Raw genomic sequence first — 21,577 nt, forward strand, 5'->3', positions numbered from 1 at the left:
CCTTTTGTATCAAAGGCATTGTGAAGGGAGAGACCCCAGAAGGAGGGGAAACTTCAACCAGGAGGAGATGACCACGCACGTAGGAGCGCATGTTCTAGCAGGAGGAAGGAACACACGGTAAACACAAAGAGTGGCTGTGTGGTCTTTTAAAGGATATAAAGTATTACGGAGAAAAGAGAAAGCGGAGCAGGATTTGGGGGTGCTTGGGGGTGGTGACAGTGGGATGGGGGGGTCCAGCTTCCAGAGAGGTTGGATAGGAAAGGGACAGCCACACCACCCCAGGGGCTGCGTGGCCCCTTTAACACCCTTGCGGTGGTAGAATCACTGCAAGATGCCCGGCTTGACCTCCAGGCCAACCACTATTTTCAAACAGGCTGACCACTTGCTAAGTAATGACCGCAGGACTTGAACCCAGTGCTGTTCAGACCTGAAGCTCGCCCATTTCCCCAGCATCGCCCCAGCACCAGGCTACGTGACTCATTTCTCTTTTGGAAAAATCTATCTAGTTGCAAACAGGTCTTCCTGCCACTGCATAAAAATGCCTGGATTGTTCTGCGTCCTTGGTTAACTTGCAGTGATGCAGTCAACAGGGTAAGGGCCGGTGCCTCCCGACACCTCGGGACAGTGCCACGTCCTCCCCTGCTGCTGCCCTGGGCCAACCTCAGGCAGCAGGGTCATTCCTGCTGGGAAGCTCCCCACGCTGGACATTTGTTGCTTCCAACACGCAGGACGCCAGAGCTGACGACGAAATCTCAGGGGGAGACACGAGCTCCAAGGTGGGCTGTGCAACCCCACTCTGGCACTGTGGATCTTAGCAAAAAGACAGCTTTAAATTAATTCACTTTGGGGTGCCATTCAGCAAGCTTCATTGGGGGATTTGAGTCTCACATTGGAGCCTTTCCTTAGCTGACGAGGTGGCGTGTGTAGGGGACAGACTGCGGCACCTGAAAACTCGAGCAAGGCTGTGAGAGTCAGGGCCCGGCTGGGGGCTGCAGGGTGGCCTCTGCTCACGTCCAAGAAATGCCGGAGACTGAGAGCAGGCTGCTGGGGCCTCGTGAGGCTGCAGCCCTGACTCCCGCCTGCACTAGGCTTGTCATGCAGCTGCTGAGCCTAAAGTGCTTTCAGCGAGGATACTGGGCCTGGTGCCCCATCCCTGACGCCCCCCAGGACCCTGGGACAGAAGTCAGCACCATGTGCCCCATCCCTACGGGATGAAGCTGAGGCCCTGAGTGGCTGTGGGTGGTGAGGCTGGGCACCCAGCCGCTTGCTCCTGCAGGTGGAAAGCTGACTGCTGGCCCAGCCTGGGCGCCTGAGGCTTCAGCCCAGTCTGTCCAGGCTCGGCCGTGTCATGGTGGCCGAGCACAGCCCAGGCCTGCAGGCGGGGAGGGACATGAGCAGCCTGCCAGCCCACTCCCACTGCCCCCATCCAGGCTCTGAGAAGGGTGTGTGCCCTCATGTGAGGCCGTGTCCCTCTGGGGACGACCTTCCCAAGATGCTCCCTGGCAGTGCACAGCCTGACTGCAGGGGTCATGCAGGGGACAGGCAGGGAATCCTGAGCATTTCTCTGGACTCCCTCACCTGCTCAAGGGGATGGGGACCCCCAGTGTCGGGGGAAACCCAGGAAGCCCACAGCACCCTGACTGCTGGGTCAAACAAGTCAGCTGGGGCAGAGAAGTCAGCCCCCCCCAGACTTCAGCCTTATTCCCGGACCAGTGGCCTCTGAGCCCTGCTCTGGGGCCCACCCACTTTTTGGGGTGGGGGGTTGGGACTCAGGTTCTCCTTGTCCTTCAGGGATGGGGCCAAAGTGGAAGCAGAGGGTTCCATTTTAATATCTTGCTGGGACTGTGGCCTCCAAAGTCCAGGCACTGCCCCCAGGACAGGAGGGTCAGGACAGCTGGAATGTCCTGGAAGCAGAGCCCCTGCAGAGCCCGGCCATGCAGGACCATGGCTCGTGTCTGCGGCAGCCCCAGTGCTGCCTCCCTGCCCCATGTCTAACTGGAGAGTCAGTGTGGGGGTCCTGGGCCCACCCCACCCTCTCCTGGGGCTGGGTGCATGCCGACCCTGTGACCACAGGATGCAGAGCAGAGGAGGAACAGGCTTCAGCACAAGATGTACAAGACCAGTTCCAGGGACAGGCCAGTCTTTTTGGCATGAAAAACTTAGATGCCCTAAAAGATCAGACCCCTGGAGGCCCCTCCACGGTCCCTTTCTTTTCCAAGCCACCCCCAGCCCCAAGCAGAGGCAGAGCCCAGTGGAGCCAAACACCAGACAGTCCAGCCCCAGGCAGGGTGGGGTGGGAGCAGCCCAGGGGTGACAGGTCTAAGGGGTGTGGGGAGGGGGTGGAGAGAGGCTTCATGTCTATGTCGTAGGCCTGGGGGCTTGGGGAGCTGGGGACAGGAGAGATCTGGGCCACCGGTCCTGGTCCCCCCTTCCTCCTGCCTCCTCCCTCCCGGTTCTGCAGGGTTGACCCCCAAGAAATCACTGTCTTCTGAAATGTGCATGTGTCACCAGCCACTCAGGTTTGCGGAGTGCCCACCCTTCATTCTGGCAACGAGACACCAAACGCGCTGGCTATTGTGGAGGTGGACAGAGCGCCCTGGGGGGTCCACGGCTGACCGCGTATGTCCGGGTGACTTCAGAGATTTTCTCTTTGTCTTTTTAAATGTGGAAGCAAACCCATCTGATGTCTTTTTTAAACAATTTTTTTATTTGGCAATAGTTTGAGGCTTACAAAAGTACAAAGAACTCCCGCGTCCCTTCCCCCGGTTTCTCCCAGGGATCGCGTCTCACACAGCACAGGACACCGTCCAAGCCAGGAAGCGGCCACCGGTGCAGGATTATCAGCTGACACACACCTGGGTCCCACCGGCTTTGAAGCAATCTCTCTCCCTCCCGTCCCCCCGACATTTCACCACATGTGTAGACACCAGTTACCAGCACCACGCTGAGGACACAGAGCTGTGGCGTCTCCCCAGGAAATGCGCACGTTCCCTTCACCGTATAGTCCGACCTGACAGTTTTTCTTTCTCTTGTCAATACATAAAACACGCATGATAGACTGTGTAAGTTGCACTAATAGTGAGTGTGTAAACTGTAAAGTGAAAATAAATACATCGCTCAAGTATTCACCTGTATTCTATAGCTTTGTTGAGATGTAAATTAGATGCCGAGACGCCTACTCATTTGAAGTGCACAGTTCAATGGTTTTTCATATATTTACCGGGTTGTCACCACGATCCAATTTTAGCACATTTTTATCACCCCCCAAAGAATCCCCTACCCATTGGCAGCCACTCCCCGCCCACTCCCCTTGCCTTGTTGTGGAAACAAACTCAGCAAGGAAGAGGCCTTGAACACTCGGAAGGTTGGAGAGCCAGGTGTTTATGACACCAGCGGGACCAGATGGGCTCAAGCCCTGAAATCCTGGTCCCTGAACCTAGATCTGACAAGGCTTTTTATAGGTGGACTGTTCCAGGCCTCTTTATATATGTTTTTTCTTTTCTCAGCGGGTTAGCTAGCATATTGGTTGTGCAGATTAGCTCTTGTTACAAAAGCCAAAGAGCAAGCAGTGATTTATAGCCAGAGCAAGCAAACATAATTTCTAGGACAAGATATTACTTCTAAAACAGAGCAGGTCTGTGAGAAAGTTATTTCAAGCTAGTGAAGAGGGCAAATATAATTTCAAGGGCAAAACAGGTTTATGAGAAAGCTACTTTTACATTTTCAACACCCTCACCTGCTAAACCTCCTAACCCCAGGGTGCCTCCATCTGCTTGCTTGTCCTGGACATTTCGTATAAGTGGTAGTGAACAACGTGTGGTCTCTTGTGACTGGCTTCTGCCACTTAGCTTGGTGTTTTCAGGATTCCTCATTCCTCTTCATGGCTCAATCATACTCCCATGTAGGCACAATTCCACTATTTGGCTATTGTGAATAGTGCTGCCATGAATATTCAGGTATGTTTTTTTAAATACTATTTTATTTATACTTATGAATGAAAAAAATGTCTACACTATTGTTGTGAGGCACAGTCTCCCAAAGAAAAGATCACTCACAAAATTTGTTAGGGGTCATGGAAGGTTTATTTCTCTCTCGGGCCGGCAGCTGTCTCCCCAGGCAGTCTGGATACAGAGCAGCCCCCAGCCCCATTAGGGAAGGGTTTATGAAGGCAAAAACCACACCCTGTACTATGTGGCTTCTGGGCAAAACAGGATATGTTTTTCTAAAATTGTCTAGCAAAGCTGGATACAGAAGCCAGAATAGGCAAATGTTAGGCCATTTCTATAGGATCTTCTGCCTTTCTCCAGGCAGAGTCCCCTAAATTGGGGGTCTTTTAACAGATGGTTAACTAGGTTACTGTGGTTACAAGTCAAAACTAGGTAAAGAAGCTTTTTGGGTAAGGGTCTTTATGACACCTGGGTGCAAGGGCAGGAAGTGTGGTTACTTGAGGAGGGGTCTGCTTTAGAGAGCAACTCTGTCTCTCATCTATACAGGAAAGAGCTGACAGTCTGTGGTTTTCTTGCTAGCACAAAAACAGGCTTTTGACCACAGAGCTACAGACTGTAGAAATGCATTTAGCTGCTTAAAGTTCACGACTAGGCCAAAGATGGAGTCAGTCATGTCACGAGGTGAGGCCCATTACACTATCACGTTTACATATATATTGACATTGGAAACAGAAATCTATAATGAACCACATTATGCTTTTTAAAGAACACACAAACATTAAGACACTGTTTGTAGAAAGCAGAATGGGGCGGGGGAACCACTAGCTATAACGTTCACTTTCGCTAAAGAGCAGCAATCCTCTGAGAAGAATCAGATCAATTAGTGACATTCATCTGATGTCGGAGATTATGGCCCAGGAGGTCCCAATAGCCGGCCTCGACCCACCCTGTCGTCTTGCCAGGTTCTTGACTCCACCACAGGACAGAATTCAGGGGCAGAGTCATAGTAGACACTGAGAACAGGTTTACTACAACAGATAAGAAATACAGGTTCCACGGAGAGAGTGTGTTGTGCTCCAGAGACTGAGCAGGGGCCACAGCAAGTCTAACACAAAAGTAAGTTCAGTGCAGACATCGAGGCTAACACAAAAGCAAGTTCAGTGCAGACATCGAGGCTAACACAAAAGCAAGTTCAGTACAAACTTCGAGTCTAACACAAAAGCAAGAAAAACATACTAAGTTTGGTACAAATTTCAGGCAGGGTCAAGAGAGTGAGCAGCCCCCTGCTGCAAGTAAGTTTGATGCAAAGTAAAGTACACACACCTCAGCCAGCTAAGGAGGTAGGGCTGCCTCCAGGAAAGTGAGCAGCAGTCTCGCCTTCAGCTGGGATTCAGCTTTTATAGTTTCTTTATCTAATGAATATTCAATTAAAGGGGTGGCTCCCAGTTATGTAACATTTAGTCTTGCACATGCTCAGTTGCTCACTTCCTGGAGCATGTTCATTGGTCAGACCCTATTACATGCACCAGGCAAGAATGTTCTGTGCTCTCTACTGAGCATGCCCAGCCACTGGATTTGCATAAGCCAGCCCCTTGTGGTCTCATTTTCCCCTTGTTGGTGCTGAAAATAGGTCTAACTGGCAACAGTAACTTTCCTCCAGGGTAGAGCCCAGAGAAGGGCTACATATCTCCTTATTTTAGACATTTAATAAAAGGGGATCATACATGATGGGGTCCTTTGCGACAGGGCTCTTTCACTCAGCATAATGTTTTCACTTAGCATGTTTTCAAGGTTCATGTGAAGTGGTAGCATGTGTTAGTACTTCAGTGCTTTTTATGACTGAATAATGTTTATTTACATGGATATCCCACATTTGTTTATTCATTCATCAGTTCATGGACACTTGGCTAGTTCCACCTTTGGACTATTGTGAATAATGCTGCTATGACCACTTGTCTTCAAGGTTTTGTGTGGATGCATAATTTTATTTCTCTTGGCATATAACTAGGAGTGGATTTGCTGGTTCATATAATAACTCTACGCTGGATCATTTGAGGAACTTTCAGGCTGTTTCCAAAGTGGCTGCACCATTGTATAGTTTTCCCAGCCATGTGTGAGGGTTTTAATTTCTCCATATCCTCACAACACTGTTTTTATTCATCATTGTGATTATAGCCGTGGTAGTGGGTGTGAAGTGATATCTCATTGTGGGTTTGATTTGCATTTCTCTGATGACTACTGATGTCAAGCATCTTTTGATGTGTTTATTGGCCATTTGTATATTTTCTTTAGAAAACTGTGTATGTATTCAGATTTTTTGCCAATTTTAAAAACTGGGATATTTATTTTTTTATTATCAAGTTGTAATTTTTTTATATATTCTGGATACAAGCTCCTTATAAGATATAAGATTTGTAAAATTTCCCCCCAATTCTGTGGGTTTCTTTTCACTTTCTTTCATTTTTCTTTTCACTTTCTTGATGGCAGTCTTTGAACCACAAATTTTTTAATTTTGATGATGTTCAGTTCATCCATTTTTTCTTTCATTGCTTGTGCTTTTGATGTCACGCCTAGAAAATCATTGCCTAATCTAAGATCATGAAGATTTACACTTATGTGTTCTTCTGAGAGTTTTATAATTTTAGCCCCCTCAGTTTGGTCTTGAGGCATCTGATGGGAAAGGCTGAGGGAACCCACAACCCGTGTTGGGAGGAAGGGGGTGCTGTGGGGTGTGAGAGGAGGAGCAGCTGGCAAGCAGGAGTGACCTGGATGGGACCCAGCTGGGAGGGGGCAGCTATGCTTTCAGGATCAGTGAAGGGACCCTTGAGGAAGGGGGCGAGTGGAGAAGCATCTGGAGGACAGGATGGGGGTCTTTGGAGGTGGTCTCTGGGATGAAAAAGCCTGGGCAGTGCTGTGAGGAGTCTGCAAAGGGACTGTGAAGTAATACACTCTCCCTTTCTGTCCATTCCTCACCCACCTCCTGAGCCCTAAGGTCCAACGCCCCCAGGTCAGGGGTGAACTGGCACAGGAGGGTCCAGAACAGGGGCTGGAGAGCTGTCTCTCTGCTCTGCTGAGTGCCTCGAATTCTGTGACAACCCCCATGAAGGGTCACACAGGAGCTGCATGGGCACCAAGCAAGAGCTGTGCTCATTTCCCCAAGGGGAGCCCCCTCCCTGGGGTGGGCGGGGCCATTGATCATAGCTTTCATTGTGACTCCACCCTTCCCTGTGTCTGGACACGCCCCCATTTGTTTCATCTTTCTCATCCACCAATGGGCTGTAAGCATTGAGGCCACGCCCATTTCAGTGTTGCCTAGGACTGCCCACTCCCACCAGCTCTGGCTCAGTTGCACATGTGCACCATTAGCTGAAGGAAGCGATTCCGTAGTGCTTGGATGATGGTGATGCGGCCGCCCTTTCCTTTCCCCTGCCCTGAGATGCTGGAGGAAACCCGAAAGAGGAAACTGGCTGTGGCCAAGAAAAAGGTATAACATTTTGGGTCTCAGGCCCTGGACCGAACTTGAGGCCTCTCTGATGGTGGGACAGGGGCAGGACTCTGTCACTTCTGAGACACACGGGACTTGCCCCTCTGTGCCTCTTGACTCTCCCCACCAAAGTCTTTTCAGCTACCCCTGTCCCCTCAGCGGCCCAGCCCCTGCCCTCTCCTGGCGCCCCCTGTCATTACTGCCTGTAGCCCGGTCTTTGACCTGATGACCCAGTCCCCTAAGTGTTTTCACCATCTTTCTGGCTTCTCTGGTCATGGCACAAATTTCCATTTGGAAGGGTACTCAGGACTAGGGGACCCAGGGCTGAGAGGTTTCTGGCTCCCTCACTGCCTTCACTTAGACATTGACAATCTGAAGCCTGCACTTCACCAGTGAGCTCGAAATGTTGACAATATCTCGGGTGACAATTGGGAGTATGGGTTTGGTGTTGCTTTCTCCCAGGTTTCTACTCTCTAGAGACACTTTACAACTTATTTCTGAGTCTGTATCTCACATTAGAATTCCCTTGGGATGTGCCTTCACTGACTTCTGCCATTAGGATACATTGACTTATATGTTTGAGAAGTACTGGTGTGCAGCTCTCACAGCTCTGTAAGACCCAATGTCTGATTTGTATTTGGCCTGCTGGCAGCTGCTGATTCATGACAAAGCCCCAGAAGACTGAAGTTAAGTTCCATTATTGCCTTTTTATAGTCATGTTTATCAATCCATTTCTTCAGCCATTTAGTGATCATTATAACACCTTATAGGGTTGCTGGTGGCATTAAATCAGATGATATAAGTAAGAATATTTTGTAAAAACTATAAAGTAGGATGCAAGTATAGGAGCCTACAGATCTCCTGAATATTACTGCTTTTCCTTTTCACAGTTAAGAGATTACCAGTGGAGAAACAGCTCTGGTGGTCCTCCAGGAGCAAAGAACAAAATGAAAACTGGCAGTAGCCCTGATTCAGCCACTTCTGGGGGTTGCCAGTTTCCTAAGGAGGTGAGGCTCAGCTGGTCAGGCTCCTGGGAACAGGGGGCTCAAGTGGGAGTAAGGGGTAATGATAATGATCATGGAAGAAGTGTCAGGCACTGATTAAAAAGTCTAGGTTTGAATCCTACCTCTCCCTCTGCCAGGGATATGATTCAGGGCTCTTCTCTGAGCTTCTCTCTTGAAGCTGTATGCACAAAGATGGACACTGAGCTTGGCCGTCTCATTGGATCCAGCTGCAGGAAGCACAGGATGATGTTGATAACACCAAGGTCCAGGCCTCAATCCCTGTACTCGCCACCACCACCAACACAACAACAAAAAATACAGGATGAGAGCTGCTCAGGAGGGGAGGGACAATGGAGCAGAGAGACCTTGAGAGGTGGGCACAGAGGGGCTGCAGGGGGAGGGCTTGGTCCAGGTCAGGCAGGAAAGAGACTTTTGCCAGTTGATGGGGAAGAAAGGACAGCAGAGGGACTTAGCCATTGAGGGGGACAGAGCGTCTCCATGTGCACTCTAATCTCCTCTAGCCCACATCATACATCAGTGGGGAGGCCTTTGTGACATGTACATGAAGGGGCTGGAGGTAAGTGCCCTGCAGGCCAGCCTCCTGACCACCTCCCATGGTGGGGGCTGGGTGCCCCACTGCCAGCTGAGACAGCCCCCACCCCACCCCTAATGATCGCTCTCTCTACCTCTCCCCCGGACCTCCTCCAACTCCTCCTCTCTGCGTGTGCCTCAGAGCTGGTGCCTAGATCTATCAGTAGCCCGGGACTCCAGCTACATAGAAAACAAACATCAGAGGAGCATGATCCAGGAATTGGTAAGAGTTCAGTGGGGTCCCCTGATTCCATGCTGCCAAGCCTGGGCTCCAATTTCCCCTTGGGGCTCTGAAGGAAAGGTCTGGGGTCCCCTGGTGCCAAGGGAGAATGGGGTGCTTGGGGCCTAGGTCTCAGCGGGAGGGACCCCAGACCATGCAGCCTGGCTCTTTCTGTTGCTGCCCTGTCTGCCCACTCTCTCTTCTCCAGACACCCCTGCTTGAGTCCTCACCACACGTGCCCTGGGCTGTCCCCCTGCTGGAAACTAGGCTGACTGTTGTCAGAAGCCCTGTGTTCCCACCCTGACTTAGTTCCTGCTTTGCTTTGTCTTTGGTTTTGGACAAGCCACCTCTCCTGCCTGGGCTTGAATGTCCTGAGTTAGAATTAGAAGTTGTCAAAGGTCACTTTCACCTCTAAGAATGAAAGATTTCTAGGCACACTTGAAACATCGGGGAGACAGGGATCTTGCCTGTCCTTTTCATTCCTGGATCCCTGCTATTAAGAACAGTCCCTGTCCCGTAGTGTGTGGCTCGTGGTGAGTACATGCACCCTAGTGAATCACAAGCTAGGAGAAGGGTAGTCTTTCCTTTCTCAGCCTCCATTTCTAGAGGTTTCTGTGGTTGTCCTTTAAAGAGAATCCAGATTCAGACATTCAGCTCTGTAGCTGTGAGTGAAAACCAACGAAGACCCAAATGCTCTCTCCTTGGGAGTTCGAGGAGCGTTGGTCAATTTGTGTCCCCATATGGTCTGAGAGCTTTTCCTTGAAAATCCATTCCTGTCCCCTGCCCACCACTCTCGTCTGGGGAATGGAGCTGAGTGGGACAACCTCAGTCACCTTCCTGTGACTCTCCACACAGAAAAAACAGCACCAGGAAACTGGATCAACTGGGAAGAGGAACATGATCTCTTTGTTTCCACATTCCATGTCTGATGGCTTTGGGGACAGACCCAGATGGAGAGGCCACAGGCTTGTCCTGCCCACTCCCAACCCAGACAAGGCTCACCCCCTGCACCCCACCCTCAGCCCTACAAGTCCCTGAGAATCCGGTCTCACTGGTGGGCCTGTCCTGGGATATTAGTGACATTCTGGAGGCCTGTCCTTTGCTGTTGCATCTCTGCCACCCCAGTTAGAGATGTTTCTTTCCTCTTCCCATAGCAGGAGAGTAGGTGTCAGCAGGTGAACTCCCAACAGGAATGACTGCAGGTGAGTGGACTGTATGGCATCCCTCACATCCCATAGAGAACCTTCCTTTCCCTCTCTCTCAGCACCTGTTTGGCTTTTCTCACAAAGGCTCAGTTCTGTACCACCACTGATGTCTTAATGTCCAAAAAGGCACAGTTACAGAGAGCCCTGGCCAATACTCACCATGCAGTCTGGCAGAAAGCAGGTGCAAATCTGGGCGCCCTTCCTCCCTCAACCAGGTGCCTTGGCGGGCCTTCGGGGGAGTCCTTTGGGCTCCATCATGACCTCTGTCATTCCAGCGGAGTGTGAACATCTGGCGAACTGCCTGTACCCACGTGAGCAGCAGGTAAACGAGCTGCAGTGGAGTCTGACCGCTGTCTCCCCACAGCAGGAGGCCAAGGGTCTGAGCTCAGTCACCTGCCCTCATGCTTGCACCTCCACCCACAGGGGACACAATGGGCTTAGAGAATTAGATAGACTCAGATGTTCACATCCCAGCTGTAAGCGGTCTTAGCACTTAACCTCGAGTACTGTGTATTTCATCTACAAAATGGAGATAATAGTGGTAACTCCCTCCTGTGGTGGATGTGAGGATTCAATGGATTGTTAGCATCATGCTGGTGACACACTCAGTACAGAGTCAAACGATGGTGATGACAGTCATCACAAAGGCAACATGGCCCGATATCCCTGGCCTGTCAGCCAGCTATAAATCAGATCTCTTTCTCTGCCTCTTCCATGCTTACTGAGTTCTTAGTAAAACCAACTGAGAACATGGGCTTGGAAATGCCTTGAGAAAGATGTCAAGTGTGATTCAGGGGGAGGAAATGTCACTGCCGAGTGGTTGCTGTGGGTGTCGGTGCTAGTGTGCCCCAACTACACCTTCTCCCTGCCGAATCCTGACTTCGCCTTTCTGTATTTGCAGTCCTACCATGACTTGAAGAAAGAGTGAGATGCTCTCCACCTGCACTTGGAGGGCGACAGGTAGGAAGGGGAAGGTGGATGGCAGGTCTGGGGGCCTCAGCACGGGTGAGGTGGTGGGAGGTGGGAGAGTACAGGTGAGCACAAGGGGGATGCACAGGTTTGGACATGTGCAGAGCCAAGCTCTGGCTCCAGCTGTGCCAGTGACTCATGTGTGGTCTCAGGCAGTTCATGTCTACTCTCTGGACTGGCACTTGTGACTTTTGGTTCCTGGGGTCTCCTTCCCATGCCATGGTCCTCTGGTTGTGTGTCAAAGTCAGTGCGTTGATCACCAAAGTGGTCCTTTCTGTTCCTCATTCTTTCCATTCTCCACCACCTCTGGCCATAGGAACAACTATGAGGACCTCAAGTGTCACCAGTCCCAACTGAAGGAGAAGCTTCTGGTCCTTGTGATGGAGAAGGCAGCTTTGCAGCTCCAGATGAAGAAGCTTGAGAATGCAAGCTCCTGCCACAACAAGTGAGCAGCTGCAGCCCGAGTTTTGGTTTTATGGGGGTGCAGTAGAGAGGAAGGTGGCAGCCTGTCCGTTCTGCAGTCGCTCCCTCCATGGCTCACGCCCCTGTGCTCTGTGCAGGTGCATGCTTCGAGGGAGGACCATGGCCTGAGTCAGGTCCAGGAGCCGGAGACCTGATTGGCTGATGTAAGCAGGCAGACAGGTAAGCTGGGGCTGGGGTGGCCTGGGAGCAGGCGGGGGAAGAGAAAGAGGTGTGTGCCAGCAGACAGCAAGTCTGCTCATCTGAGCCTCAGTGCCCCTCTCTGCAAAGAGGGGTGGAGTGCCCATTGTCAGCCACTAACAGTTGTCTTGAGCACAAGAATGTGAGAAACTCTATTTGAAAGTGGTTGGAATGATTGACCATCATCTGGGCATGAGGAATGATTAGCCAGGAAGCCATGGTCTGGGGCTAGGAGCCTGAATTAAGAGCTATGGGTTGAGAAGGAGGTTTTGTGCAACTCCAGAGTCCAGAGGCCCTTATCATCTGATTCCTTTCTCAGCTGAGCCTCCACCCCCAGCAGGACCCAGTGAGGAAGGATGGTGGCTGCAGGTAGAGGCTGAGCAGCTGCAGAAGCAGTGGGAGAGCCTGGTGGGTCAGCTCCAGGTTCTGGTAAAGGACAACGAGGGTCTGAGCCACCCAAACCGGGAGCAGCTGCTGGAGCTGGGGCAGCTGCTGTGCTCTGAGGCAAGCAGCACAGGCAGGTGCTGGAGGGCACTCAGTGCCACCACGCCACCATCAGCTGCGTGCTGTCCCAGGTGAAGCTGGCTAAGCTGTAGACTGGCTTCATCAGGCTGGTGTGCCACCCACCCTGCCAGGCTTCCCTCCACACTCACCCCCTGGGCCTTTGTTTGCCCACCTGTAAAATGGGGTGGTGGAGACCTCACATGAAATGGTACCTGGGAAGGTACCCATGAGCCAGTGCCCTGTGCCCCCTTCCCTGTGCCATGGGTCTCCAGCTGCATCAGGTGGCCACCAATTGCTTCTCTCCATCCAGTCCAATTAGAACATGGAGGTCCCCACTGCACCGCAATCAGGGCCACGTGAAGATGGAGCTGGCTGCAAAGTTGGGCCAGAAAAGAAAAAAACCAAAATTAGAAAAAAAAGAAGAGTTAAACACCAAAAAGGAGTGGAAAATAGCAAGAAGAAGGGAAAAACACCAAGATGAAGGAGAAAACACCCCAAAGATGAAAATACCCAAAAGAAGAACAAAGCACCCATAAAAGGAAGAAAACACCCAACATAGGAAGAAAACACCCAGAAGAAAAAGGAGATGCCGAAAAGAAGAAGAAAACAACCCAAAAAGGAAGAAAACCCCAAGCAGAAGAAAACACACAAAATAGGAAAACACCCACAAGAAGAAGAAGACTAAAACAGGAAAACTCCAACAAAACGAAGAAAACTGCAACATAAGGAAGAAACCTGTTGCTTTGTGTTGCTTCGCCCCCCCAATGGATTTGTCACCCCACTTCCCCTGCGTGACGGAGATGAAAAGATTACTCAAAGCCCATCTCTTCTGAGCAGTGAGAAGCCCCAAAGTGGTTAACTTCCCTGGGAATTCTCAAGTGAGAGAGATCCCTTCCTCGGGAAATTGCCACTGAATTGGGGTTCTCTTCCTGCATTTATTTTCTAGACCAGGAAGTTACAGGAAGAGAACATAGGTGGGGTTATAGCATTGATGATCAATATCTAGATTGAAAAGATTTTACTTTTCTTTGCATAAATCTCTCGGTGTTGGGAAGGCTCTTTCTCTGGTGATGATAGAAAGAAGCATCTCGGCTCACTTTCTTGCAGTGATCTGTCCCATGTTGCTGGGAAGACTGTTTCCCAGGTTGTGTTTTGTCCCACATCAGGGGGAAAGATGAACAGCAGGATGAGGCAGAAGCAAGGCCAAATTTAGGCAACATAAAAAAGGGGTCAGCAACATAGAAATGAGACATGCCATCTTATATCCAAAGTTTTAAATTATATCCTGTTTTAAGAGAGAGAGAGTTAATTTTCATTGAACTTATAAAAATAGCCACATTGTCATAATAATCATAAGAATACTTAAAGTTATTAAATTTGGGGGGAATCAAAGAGGGAGAAAACAAATGCTTTTATCTCTGTTTTAAATGACATTTTACCAAACAGTTGTTAGTTATAGATAGCTGAAGAGAGAGGGAGAGTTTTCTTACATTTGGAAAAACATTAGGAGAACCAGCAGTGTTTTAAAATAAGGAAATTGTAAAAACCCATAATTTTAAAAATTAGCTTACCAATTAACTTTTGTTGTTTTGATCTTTGTGAACAATTTCATAAACCCATCAGTTTCTTCATTAAAATTTTGGAACTTTAGTTTAAAGCTATGAAGTCAAAGTTTGTCAGGAAACTGTACCTATCAGAGTTTTTTCATGAAATATTTGAAGACATAACATTTTAAATTTATAATTAAACCAAGATTATGACTGGTAGCATTTATATCAAGACACAAATATTTAAGAACCTTAGAAGATTTTGGAACACATATCCATAACACCTTCAGTACTGACAATGCTTTCCCATATAGTCTAATTTATTTAAATAAGCCAATTAGTTTTGATACATTTTTTATATATCCTTTGAGAAACTCCAGGGCCCTGGAGTTTAAAAGTTATTTTATAGTTCCAGAATTTTGTGTTGGAAAGCTGTGTTAAATAACAAAAGGGCTTAAAACAATTAGTTGAATAAAACCACAAATTATTACAAAAAGTAAAACCAAAGTGACAAAGGGTTTTAAAGGCAGAGAGCACAAGAAATTATCATGAAATAAATTTCTTAAACCAGTTATCTAAGGGACAAAGAAAACCTTTTACAATTTTGTATTAAGAGCAGTCAAGTGCTCTTTTAGAAAATCTGGTTGTTCCATCGCAGGAGAGCAAATTCTAACCCTGTGTTAGAATACTTTTGACATTAATTTTTAGAAAAACTCATACATAATTTGTTTTTAAATCCAGTTAATTTTTTTAATGTAAAACCCTTTTAACAAACTTATCTACATAAACCATTATCAAGACTTACTCAGACATTCTGTTTTTGTCTTATACTTCCTACTTTCTAAATAGCCAGTCATTTTATTCTAGGACAAAAATACACTGTACCAGATGCTTTCTTACATAAAAATTATTTTTCTTTCTCTCTAGCCCATCCAACCATAACCATATCTCCACATCCATAGCCTTCTTTAAATCACCTCCTTTTTACATACTTGTTTCTTTTTTATCAATGTTAAATCGGCCCAATTTGTCTAAAAATTATATATAAAGTTGTTTTTTATTTTTTGTATTTAGTTTTTTTGGTTTGGGTGGGGTTTACAACTTAAGAGCCTCTAGCAAAGACAAATGTAGTCCTGTTTGATTAGTAAACTCAGGCAACAATGTGTGTTGATAAGAACATTTTTATACATTCAGGTTAGTAAATAGGCATCTATTTATCAGAGCAAATTATACAAAGCCCAGTTTGAGTTTTAGCTATATTTACCAAATACATATTTATGGTTTCCCAGCCAAAAACTTAGTGTATTAGATCTATAACCTTATCAGTTAATGCTAACTAGGGCCTATGCAATATTTGGCATAGGTTTCTTTTCACTAGCCATTTCAGGTCCCGGGTTTCCACGTGGCATTTAGAGCCAAGTGGAATCCAGAGAGGCAGAGGGCAGTATTCACTATGTCTAAAGATATTGTTTCTCCCAGCATGTCCAGGAGGCAGAGCTGAGATAACAAGGAGACATATTGACCTAGAGACAAATTTAGGTAAAAGGTTTTAATCAAATTTTGAAAATATATTTATCAGGACTTTAGAAGATTTAAGTCATGTAAGCTGTATACTTATTTATTTAATAAGCATGTATTAATTATAAGCCAATTTGGTACCTTGCACATAACACAATTACACAAACAGACATGAACATATAGACACAACATACAGCTTACACACACATATATGAAGACATAAACAATAAGAACAAACAAGGATCTTATAGGTTTTGTTCAAGATGTAATTAAAAAGCTCACTAGTAAAAAGGACGGTCAGGTTTAGATTGTGTTATTTCCAAAAGACTTATTGGGGAGGCTTCACCTTGCCTTAAAGAAAGCAAGATAACAAATTTACATTGTAAAGCAAAGTATGCAAGCCTTTTCAAGAAGATGCAGAGAAGACTTTCTTCCTTTTAAGAAAATAGCATAAAATTCTACCCTAGGATTTTGTGAAGAAATACATAGATGAGACTAGAAGAGAATTTAGAAGTCTGTTTAAGATAAGCAAGTGGATGCCAGAAAATTTGAAATCATCTAGTTAAACAGGTAGATTTTAGGTTAGTATTTGTTTCTCAAATGGGTTACTGAGCTCATGAGCAGAGCCACCAATCAGAGATGAAACCATTTGATTCTTGAGCTTTTTAGGAGAAGAACAGTAGACCCAAAAGGGGTCTGGTTGGTGCCTTGGCTGCTTTTCTTCATAAACCCCCTGAGTCTTCAGTGAAAAAGAGTAGCAAATGCAGTTAAGAAAAGAACCACTGTGTTTAAGAGAGGAGAGAAACATCGTGCAGATAAAAACATGCTCAAACAATACCAACATTGTAAAGAAATGTTAACTTCTTTTACTTTAGATTGTCCAATTTAAAGTTTTCTTAGTCACTGGCAAAGATTAAGTTTTATCCTTTTTTGGTGACATAAACATGTCTTAGTTTTTTGTTAAGGTCTTGGTTAGGTCTCAGAGAGACTTGACATAGATTCCTAGTTGTTAGGTGGGAAGACTTAATGAGAACCATTGCATAATTAACCAGTGACCAATTTGTTCCCTCATTTTTATGTTAAGGCTCCTTTCCTTGAGGTATCAAGGACATGATAGTTTAATATCCACTAACAGTTTTACAAGCTGCCATTCAGTTACTTAAAGCCTGCTGCTTTAAGGAGACATTGGGATTGTAACATACATTCAGTCTCCCCTTTTGTTAATGAATTATCCATATTTTAAAAGTAAAGAAAAAGGGCCGAGCCCGTGGCGCACTCGGTAGAGTGCTGCGCTGGGAGCACAGTGGCGCTCCCGCCGCGGGTTCGGATCCTATATAGGAATGACCAGTGCACTCACTGGCTGAGTGCCGGTCACGAAAAAAAAAAAAAGTAAAGAAAAAGAAAAAATATCTCCAGGGTTGAAAAAGACCTAACTTTGACCTGCTGCAGGTGTGCAGTCGTTAGTCAAAAGCCACCTGTGATTCCATTACTGGGATGCCATGTATCTCCCTTATTAGGAACTCCCTTGCCGGGATGAATTGGATGTCCTTTTCCTCTCCAATGCTTGGCAGGTCAGTCTCCGATACCTGGAGAATGTCCTCACATGGGGCAACATTTTGTCGCTTTGTTTGCTTCGCCCCCCACGGATTTGTCACCCCACTTCCCTTGGGTGATGGAGATGAAAGGATGACTCAAATCCCATCTCTTCTGAGAAGCCCCGAAGTGGTTAACTTCCCTGCGAACGCTCAAGCGAGAGAGATCTCTTCCTCAGGAAATTAACACTGAATTGGGGTTCTCTTCCTGCATTTATTTTCCAGACCAGGAAGTTACAGGAAGAGAACAAAGGTGGGGTTATAGTTTAACAGTATAGGCTGGTAACTTTCAGTGAAACAAATCAGATGACATTCCAGTAAGGCAATTAACAAAAGCTTGATCTTAGCAAACATTCTTTTATAGCAATTTCTCAGTATCTATACATAACGATCGGTAACTAGTCTGTCCTTGAGCCAGCAACCTGCTGTGCCACAAATCTTTATCTTAAACCAGAGACTTATAGCCTGAGGAAAATTTCCAGTCCTCCACAAGGTCAACATTTGAAACTGCAAGGCTTTGGAAAACCAGGCCCTGTGAAGCACATATGCTTTATAGTATATTCCACAGAACCCCCCCAAAAGAAAAAACCCTAAAGAAGCCAACCCCAACAAAAAGAACCCCAAGAGAAGGAAGAAAAATCCCCCGATAAGACAACCCCAACAGAAAGAAGAACCCCCCCAAAGAAAACCCTAACAAAAAGAAGAAAACCCCCATAAAAGAAAAAAAAAGTAGAAAATCCCAATGAAAAGAAAATTCCAATAGAAAGAAAACCCCCCATGAAAACAAGAAAACCCCCAGAAAGCCCCCAAAGAAGAAACCTCCCACAAAAGAAAACCACAACAAAAAGAAGAAAATCCCAACAAAAAGAAAACTAAAAGTTTAAAAACTCCCCAAGAACAAAACTCCCACTAAAACAAGAAAACCCTAATAAAAAGAAACCCCACCAAAAAGAACCACTCCCAAAATGTAGAAACCTCCCCAGGAAAGAAAACCCCAATGAAAAGAAAACCAAAAAAAGAGAACCAAAATAAAGTAGAAAACAAACAAAAAAAGAAGACAGAAAAATACAAAAAACAAAAAAATGCAACCCCCCCCCAAAAAACCCAGAAAAAACACAAAGAAAAATAGTAAGAGGGAGAGAGGGAGAAAGGAGAGAGAGAGAGAGAACAAATGAGAAAAAGGAAGAAAAAAACCATAAAAGAGAAACAAACAAACAAAATAGACAACAGAAAAAACAAAACAAAACAAGAACAACAACAACAAAAAAGACAAGAAAGCAGCAGGGTGCCCTTACTGTTAGTCCAGCCTCAGGGGCCCATAGAGGAAGACCAGTGCAATGGTCCCTTGGGTAGTCCAGGCCAGGGGGCTCTAGGGTCCGCCAGGCCAGGGGGGTCTTTAGTTCCAGGGCAGGCCAAGGAAGCACTTAGGGAAGGCCTGCCAGGCCAGAGGTGCCATTAGTGGTAGGCCAGGCAAGGTAAGGATGGGGGGCCATTAGCACCAAGACAGGCCAAAGGGTCCCTGGACAGGCCAGTCAAGGGGGCACTTAGGGCACTTAAGGGTACCCTTAGTGGCATGGTGGCCCTTATGGCAGTGGTCTGCTAGGGGCAGACTAGTAAAGGGGTGCATGTGGCAGGCCAGGCCAGTGGGTTCCTTGGGAAGGACAGGCCAGCCCTTAGTGGTAGGAGGCCATTGGCAGCATGCCTGGCAAGTGTAGCCCTTAGTGGCAGGCAAGGGCACAGGGGCCCTAGGACAGGCAAGATCGTTGGGGCACTTGGTGGAAGGCAAGCCCAGGCAGGGGCACTCTTTGCACCAGACCAGGCCAGGACAGAAGTGGCCCATAGTGCCAGACCAGTCCAGGCCAGCAGGGCCCTGGGGACAGGCCAGGACAGTATAAGGTGGTCCTTGGCTCTGGGCCTGGCTGTGCCAGGTGGGCTCATAGTGTCAGGAAAGGCCAGACCTGCAGGATCCTAGGGACAGGCCAAACTAGGCTAGGGGGGTCCTAGGGGAAGGCCAGGCAAGGCCAGGGGTGCCTTAGGAGCAGTTCAGGCCAGGCAAGGGGGTACTTGGGGTAAGCCTGCCTGACCAGGGGAGCCATAGTGGCAGGCCAGGCTAGGCCACAGTGGCCCAAGGAGCAGACCAGCCCAGACTGGAGGTTCCCTATAAGCAGGCCAGACCAGTCCAGAGGGTCCCTAGAGGCAGTTCAGGCCAGGGGTCCCTAAGGGCAGGCCAGCCAGATGGGCCCCTTAGTGCCAGGCCAAGGAAGCACTTGGGGCAGGCCTGGAAGGTTCTTAGCAGAAGGAGGCCCTTAGTGGCAGGTGGGCCCTGAATAGTAGACCTGACCAGGAGGCCCTTAGCAACAAGTATGCTAGGCCAGGGGGTCCCTTAGTTCCAGGTCAGGCCAGGGTGGCTCTGAGGCAGTGAGTCTCTGGTGCAGGCCTGGACAGGCCTGCCTTTAGTGGCAGTGGGGCCGTTAAAAGAAGGCCTGGCCAGGGAAGCCCTTAGTGGCAGGCCAGGAAACACCATAGGTGCCCTTAGTGGCAGGGTGGGTGAGGCCAGGGGCTCTCTTAGAGGAAGATCAGGCCAGGCCAAGGGGGCACTAGGGGGACGTTTTCTTTCTTTCTTTCTTTCTTTCTTTCTTTCTTTCTTTCTTTCTTTCTTTCTTTCTTTCTTTCTTTCTTTCTTTCTTTCTTTCTTTCTTTTCTTTCTTTTTCTTCCTTTTTTCTTTCTTTCTTTCCTTCTTTCCTTCCTTTTGTTTCTTTCTTCCTTTTGCTTTCTTTCCTTCCTACTTTTTCTTTCTTTCCTTTGTTCCTTCTTTCTTTCTTCCTTCTTTCCTTCTTTCTTTGCTTCCTTCCTTCCATCTTTCCTTCTTTCTTTCTTTCCTTCCTACTTTTTCTTTCTTTCCTTCCTTCCTTCTTTATTTCTTTCCTTCCTTTTTTCCTTCTTCCTTTTCTTTCTTTCTTTCCTTCCTTCCTTCCTTCTTTCTCTCTTTCTCTCTCTCTTTCTTTCTTTCTTGGGGGCCGTAGGAGACCTCAGGCCAGGCCAGAACAGGAGGTTACTTAGAGGCAGGCCACTCAAGGCCAGGGGGGCTCTAGGGGGATCTTTCCTCCCTTCCTTCCTTCTTTCCGTCCTTCCTTCCTTCCCTCCATTCCTGCTCCCCTTCCTCCCTTCCCTCTCTTCCTATCTTCCCTGCCTGCCTGCCCTCCCTACCTATCTTCCCTTCCTGTCTTCCCTCCCTTCCAGGCTTCCCTTCCTTCTTTGCATTCCTGCCTTTTCTTCCTTCCTTTCTTTCCTTCCTTTTTTCTTTCTTTCTTTGGGAGCTCTTTCTTTCTTTCTTCTTCCTTTTGTTTCCTCTCTCTTTCTGTCCTTCCTTCTTTCTTGCTTTCTTCCTTTGGGGGCTCTTTATTTCTTCCTTTTGTTTCTTCTTTCTTTCTGTTTTTCCTTCCTTTCTTCCCTCTTTTCTTCCTTCCCTTCTTTCTTTCTTTCTTTGGGGGCTCTTCTTCCTTTTGTTCCTCTCTTTCTGTCCTTTCTTCCTTCTTTCCTTCCTTTCTTCTATTTTGCTTTCTTTCTTTGGGGGCTCATTTCTTTTGTCTTTCCTTCCTTCCTTCCTTTCTTTTTTCCTTTCTTCTTTCTTTCCTTCCTTCCTTCTTTCCTTTTGTTTCTTCCTTCTTTCTTTCTGTCTTTCCTTCCTTCCTTTCTTCTTTTCTCCCTTCCTTCTTTTCCTCTTTCCTTCCTTTTTTCTTTCCTTCCTTCCTTCTTTCCTTTTGTCTTCCCTTCCTTCCTTCTTTCTTTCTTTCCCTCTTTTTTCTAGCTCACCTATGTCCCTCCTGGCCTGCCCTGCCACTAACAGGCAGGAGGCCCTGGTCTGGACTACCCTTGGGCCCCCAAGAAAGAAAGAAAGACCCACCCTAGGGCACCCCCAGCCTGGCCTGCCTCTAAGAGACCCCCTGGCCTGGTGTGTCCTGTCCTGCCACTAACAGTGCCCCTGGACTCTCCTGGCCTGCCACTAATGGTCCCTGAACAGGTTCGCTGCTAAGGGCTCCACTGCCACTATGAATGAGCCTGACCAGGTGGATAGAAGAGAACCACTGGCTGGGCTTGCCTCAGGTCAGCCCTGGCCTGCCTCTAAGAGACCCCTAGAGCCAGCCAGCCCAGTCCAGGGGTCCTCTTACAGGTAAGCAGGCCAGGCAAGGGGGGCCGTAGCACTAAGCAAGGCAAGGGGGCCATGGTCCAGGCTATTTAAAGAGAGCCCTTAGTGGTAGCACAAACCAGGCCAGGTGATCTCTTAGACGGAGGCCAGGGGGGCTCTTAGCACCAAGACAGGCAAGGGGGCACAGG

General features: G+C 47.7%; 1 protein-coding gene across 1 annotated transcript in view; it reads left to right on the plus strand.

Annotated features, from left to right (window-relative positions):
• The first annotated feature begins 7,344 nt into the window (after window positions 1-7,344).
• Window positions 7,345-21,577, plus strand: part of LOC134391603 (unhealthy ribosome biogenesis protein 2 homolog) — a 49,899-nt gene continuing 35,666 nt past the window's right edge. The window contains 5 exon segments of the mRNA XM_063115611.1: window positions 7,345-7,431; window positions 7,591-7,702; window positions 10,667-10,773; window positions 11,353-11,375; window positions 11,737-11,865. Coding sequence (XP_062971681.1) covers window positions 7,345-7,431; window positions 7,591-7,702; window positions 10,667-10,773; window positions 11,353-11,375; window positions 11,737-11,865 — 458 coding nt within the window.

This window comes from Cynocephalus volans, chromosome 12, assembly GCF_027409185.1.
Source record: "Cynocephalus volans isolate mCynVol1 chromosome 12, mCynVol1.pri, whole genome shotgun sequence".
NCBI lineage: Eukaryota > Metazoa > Chordata > Mammalia > Dermoptera > Cynocephalidae > Cynocephalus > Cynocephalus volans.